Source organism: Branchiostoma lanceolatum, chromosome 19 (assembly GCF_035083965.1).
Source record: "Branchiostoma lanceolatum isolate klBraLanc5 chromosome 19, klBraLanc5.hap2, whole genome shotgun sequence".
NCBI classification, from domain to species: domain Eukaryota; kingdom Metazoa; phylum Chordata; class Leptocardii; order Amphioxiformes; family Branchiostomatidae; genus Branchiostoma; species Branchiostoma lanceolatum.
This window is the reverse complement of record NC_089740.1, coordinates 10,206,282-10,211,727: the sequence shown is the minus strand read 5'-3', so window position 1 is coordinate 10,211,727 and position 5,446 is coordinate 10,206,282. Positions and strand designations below refer to the sequence as shown.

Genomic DNA, 5,446 nt, shown 5'->3' with positions numbered 1-5,446 from the left:
GCTAATCTGACAAATTCGGGATAGATAGGCAAATCTCTCCGTGATTCACGTTCGTGAGGCCATGGGTGCCAGCTTATGGGGTCAAAGGTCTTCGCTTCATCGCCTATCACCGTTCTAAAGCTTCTTATTTGACATGACACTACTGTAGGGTAGATTGTTAGGCATGCCAGGTCAGCCAATGGGAAGGACGATTTCAATATTGCGATTTATCATATCAAATGTTTTAATAATACAACAAACCTCAGTCGCTAAGATCATATAAGTTTGGCATATACTTTCAGCATGCGGAGGTCTTGAATAAGGAAATAAAAGAGCAGATAACAGGGGACAGGGGTGAGAAAATATTATTTATAGGACGGTTAAAAGTTCAGGTTTTTCTCAAAACGAAGCAAAACGAACCTCTAATTCGAGGGCTTGACTGCGCTAAAACCTTTTTTAACACGACTCAAGAGCACTGCACAAAACATACCGTAAAGCAGGCTTTAGGTTCAATATTCTTCGAGTGAAGAAAATGAACCTTTACGCATTTAACGTGTGCTTAAATACCGAATACCATGCTGTGAAGATTTTAAAACGTTTGTCGCCATGACGTTGCAGATTGCATGTGTTTATAACCTTGTATAAACAGCCGCTTAGAAGGATCAAGGTGGCGAACCAATGTCCCACCAAGGGCCACAAAGCTCTTTAGGAATTTAGCTGGATGAACATAATTTGTCATCTAACCGGCTTAAGTGGGCTTGTATGCCCGAAATGCATAAACGAGCTGTTTTGATTGATCGTAATTCGTAGTGAACCTTTTTTCATCCCCTTATTCGTATAGCGAGATGACCACATCTTGAGTACTTGACTTCCTGAACTTAACGTAATGAAGCCCGACTAAATTCGACGTTCAGCTTTGTTGGGGACAAGACCATGTCAGGACCTTCCTATGACTTTGCCCCCGGCCACTCCCCAAACAAGGTCGGCGCTTCCTATTCTATAGCTTCCTCCAGTTCGCTCATTTCATCGTATTAAGAACAATATGACGTTTTTTACTTTAATTTGTCAACCTTGCCGACGAACTCCCGACCACATATGACTTGCCCACGACTAACTCCCAATCATGGTCTAGAGAAGGTCGGAACGCCATGGTCAGCTGGGTGACAAGGGCTTTAACTGGCGTGTCAAAGTTCCGTTCAGAAGTTGATCTGAGGACAATGATCGGGGAACACGTTTTGCAGAGAGTATGCCTATAGTATCCTTAAGACATCTCTCAAAACATCTTCAGTGCGTGAATGGAAATCCGATGAATGGATAAAAGCAAAGCAGTATAACCTGGGGTTTAGAATTGAACATGCTATGGACGATTTCGTTCCGTTCAATAGTTGATCTGAGGTCACGTTTGCAGAGAGTATGCTCATCCTTAAGATAGTATTCAAAACACCTTCAAGACGTGAAGAAATCCAGTGAATTTATATATGTAGACGTAAAGCAGGAAGGGAGGCTATAAGAAGATGAGCAAACTTTAAAAGTGCAAAACCGCTTATGGAACCAGAAATATTCCTATACATATATGTGCTGAAAAGTTATTGATAATATCATCTATATACTTAACACCCTCTTTCCACTAAAAGCTGCAACCGCCAAGCTACCAAACATTTGACAGATCACTCAATAAATTATAGAATACTATGCAAATGTACAATGAATATACTCTTTACGAAGTGTATAGGATTTGAATAGATCTAGATCTATAGATATCTTCGTTCTATAAACAAGTTGTAATACAACCAAATGCATACAACACAGGTCATTAGCTGAAAAAGACGACATATGAAGTCATGGAGAATACTTTCAATTCAATTGACTTTTAATAAGAAATCAATACTTATACCATACATTTTAATGAGGAAAAGGAGAATTTGAAACGACACGAAAGACATTCAGAATTGGTGTAATATTACAAAGGACATGTACAAGGCTAGAAATATCCTGATAAAGTTTTGTTGTTGTGAAAATGTGATCTTGGGGGTTTGTTACAAAAGTTCCGTGCCACAAATGTTGAGTACGCAAACTACGAACACACGGTTGATCCACACAATCATGAAGGATGAATGCCATCCGTTGGTCAGTAAAGGGTGCAAACTTGAATATTTACATGAAGAGTATAGTCTCCACCCGACTAACCACTCTGGGTATAGGGAGAATACTTAACCAGGGGAGTTTGGCCACCATGCACAGGGTAACAATGGCCCTCGGACTGACCGTCCTGGCCAGTTATTCAACCTATTTGTATCAAATTCTATCATTATCCATACTCCGTGGAAAGGCCTGGTGTAGGTTATGTAGAATTATTGTTGTTATTGTTGTTAAAAGATTGTTGATTCAAAAAGTGTGAAATACCTGAAATATTTACATATATTTACATGTACTGATGTAGGCTTATTCTACACACACGTAGTCTGGTATACGTACATGTATAAAGCTAAGTAGATCAAAGCTTACAATCAAAATGTGAATTTATACACACTACACCTTATCAACATCATACTCCGCGCCGTGTGCCGAAACTTGGCCAGTTTCTGGTGTCAGACAAGATGTTTTTATTTGCAAAGGTGGGTTGCTGACGTTTGCAAAACGAACGCTAAAGGTGACAGTCGCCTCTTTCTTAGAACTACTCAAGTACGAGCCTCTGGATGTCTTGAAGGTGGAACGGAGTCTTGACTGTGGATTAGATTTTCCAGAACACCGTACGGCCCTTTTCAAGCAGTTGCGGTAGTTTTCTCCTATGAGGGTGTACACGAAGGGATTCACGGCAGAGTTGGAGTAGGAGAGGATCAGGGCAGCGGTTTTCAGAGCGCTGATTACGTCCGTGATGTCTTCATCCAGGTTAAAGACCCTCCAGAGGTTGATGGCATGGTTGGGAAGCCAGGAGAGGGCGAATATCACCACCACGCTGACAATGATACAGGTGGTACGCCGGGTCTGACGGGCCTGGTCCCGCTGCTGAGCCGGAGCCCGCTCCAGGCGGGTGAGCAGGCGGCGGATGATGAGGACGCCGCAGGCTCCGCAGCAGGCCAGCGGGAGGACGAAGGCCAGCAGGACCGTGTACAGCATGTAGCCTCGCTGCCCGGACTCGGACGTCCACACCTCCTGGCAGTACGTGCGCCGCCCGTAGTAAGCGTTCTCCACGAGCTCGTAGTTCATCGCTACAGGGATGCCCAAGAGAGCGGACGCTGCAGCAACAACATGAGGGATTGAACTCATTATCACATTAGCCAGTCTTCTAACTCTTCTGGTTATGGAATGGTTAGGGGATATCACTACCAACTGGATTTTGGATTTAACGGACGTTTTGGGAGTCCTCATCCAAAATGGGGGGGGGGGGGTTGAAGAGGAGGGAAAAGTCACTCTTTTTAACCCACTTTTCACTCCTTTGGTCCAGGTAGAATGGGGCAAGGAGCCCCCAGACGTCCGTTTAACCCCAAATCCAGTTGGTAGTGTACGGCCGTGAGGGCATCATTGTTACAGACGACACAACTTTAATCCACCAATATGGAGGACGCTACGTCATCGCCACGTGACTACAAACACCCAATGGCTGTTCAGTGTTTTGTCCATACCTGCCCACACGGATGCACAGATGATCTTTGCCACCTTCTTGGTTCTGAATGACATGGAGGTGACCGGGTGGACAATCGCGCAGTACCGGTCAACACTCAGTACGGCCAGCGTCAGGCACGTTGCTTGGACGGTCACCTGTGTTGGAGAATCAATGTGTGAAAATGAATATGGTGAATGCTACTACAAATCGAGCTAGACGTCCCTGGTTCGATTCTTGGCTGCAGCGCAAAGTAGAACCGGTCAGCATTGCCATGAGGGAGGGAAACAAACGGTCACCGACACGTTGGCTAGGTATCATCAACTCTCGGTTGTGTACAAAAAACTGTGTTATTACCTTCGCCAAGAAGGTAATGTTTTCGGTAGCGTTTGTGTGTATGTAATATGTATATGTACATGTGTGTATGGATGAACAGCATAACTCGAGAAGGCCAATACGGATTATCTTGATATTTGATATGTGGGTAGGTCTCGATTAGACCAAGAAATGATTAGATTTTGGGCCATCTAGCGGCTTGTTACGGTACTGCAGCGGAACTTTCTGTTTTGATTACTCGTGATCTGGACATGCCATGGTCGTGGTTTTACCCACCTGCATCATATAGTTGACAAACTTGCACATGAACAGCCCCAGCTTCCACTCGAACGTGACGTAGTTGGCGGCGCTGAAGGGCAGACAGCAGACGAGGAAGGCCAGGTCCGTGACGGCCAGGTTGGAGATGTAGTAGTTGGTGACGGTGTGCATCTCCCGGTACCGCGCCACGGTGTAGATAACCAGCGAGTTGCCGGTCAGACCCACCAGAAGCACGACTGCACTGATGGCTGGCATCAAGTAGGCCGTCACCTGCAACGAGACGATCGTATTTTTGCCTGGTTTTGTTTTCGATGTGTTTATATGTTTGTTTGCTTGTTTGTTTGTTTGTTTGTGTCTACGTATTTCTACATAAGCACGTTTCATCACAGAGTGACAGCAAGTCTAAGTTCAGAATTACAGTGACAGGAAATAGGGCTCAGAGGCGGTAGAATATGTCGATTTATCAAGCTTTCCCAGACAGCTGACAGACATTCCAGGATATGGGGTCAATGATAGAGGCTGCTTTTTCTCAGTTAGGTGTAATTATTGTTGTTGGACTGTTTGTTTGCCTGCGTTTTTGTAGTTGTATGATTATGCAAATAAGGTACTCATTTACACAAATTGTATCAGTTGATCGTCACAATTAAACAAGAAATACGAGAGACTGAATATTTCACGGAGGTATGAGTTCTTTGAACTCTTGTTTTGTATCTATTTGAAATGTAGGCTTCGTGCCTTGCGCCTTTTTTTGCATCATCCGCTACCGCTATGCCATGATTGCAGACGGGAATCTGGTGACAATTGTCAATCTTTCTCTAGTACCAATCTTTATTTGCCATCGTAATCAAAGGCATTTACCTCTGTGGGTGGTACGCCTGTTGTCGTCATGTTCGTGCGGTTGAAATCCATGTCTACACCGGCATCGGCCTCCATACTATCCATACTGGGTACAGCCGAGATCAGCAGCATCACACAGCTCAGAATGACGTACTTGTGGCCTGGTGTGTGCAGCAGAGAAAATCATACGTGTTACGTACTAGGGAGAGCTGCATTGAGATAACGAATTAGTAGATGGATGGATGGATGGATGGATGGATGGATGGATGGATGGATGGATGGATGGATGGATGGATGGATGGATGGATGGATGGATGGATGGATGGATGGATGGATAGGTGGATAGATGGATGGATGGATGAATGAATGAATGAATGAATGAATGAATGGATGGATGGATGGATGGATGGATGGACGGATAGATGGATGGATGGA

The 5,446-nt window shown here is 44.4% G+C and overlaps 1 protein-coding gene across 1 annotated transcript; it reads right to left on the bottom strand.

The window, feature by feature from the left end:
- Positions 1–2,430: 2,430 nt before the first annotated feature.
- Positions 2,431–5,116, bottom strand: LOC136425122 (G-protein coupled receptor 54-like). Its single transcript, XM_066413919.1, has 4 exons — positions 5,033–5,116; positions 4,193–4,444; positions 3,603–3,738; positions 2,431–3,215 (listed from the first exon to the last, which is right to left on the bottom strand). The coding sequence occupies exons 1-4, from the start codon at positions 5,114–5,116 to the stop codon at positions 2,509–2,511; spliced, it is 1,179 nt and encodes a 392-aa protein (XP_066270016.1). The 3' UTR covers positions 2,431–2,508.
- Between the last annotated feature and the right edge of the window lie 330 nt (positions 5,117–5,446).

What these genes read in the sequence shown, in the direction of transcription:
- LOC136425122 (XM_066413919.1), bottom strand. Translation starts at nt 5,116, where the DNA reads ATGGATAGTATGGAGGCCGATGCCGGTGTAGACATGGATTTCAACCGC. An exon ending in TTGTCAACTATATGATGCAG is followed by an intron (nt 3,739 to 4,192) that starts GTGGGTAAAACC and finishes TCTCCAACACAG; the next exon opens with GTGACCGTCCAAGCAACGTG. An exon ending in CTGTGCATCCGTGTGGGCAG is followed by an intron (nt 3,216 to 3,602) that starts GTATGGACAAAA and finishes TTGTTGCTGCAG; the next exon opens with CGTCCGCTCTCTTGGGCATC.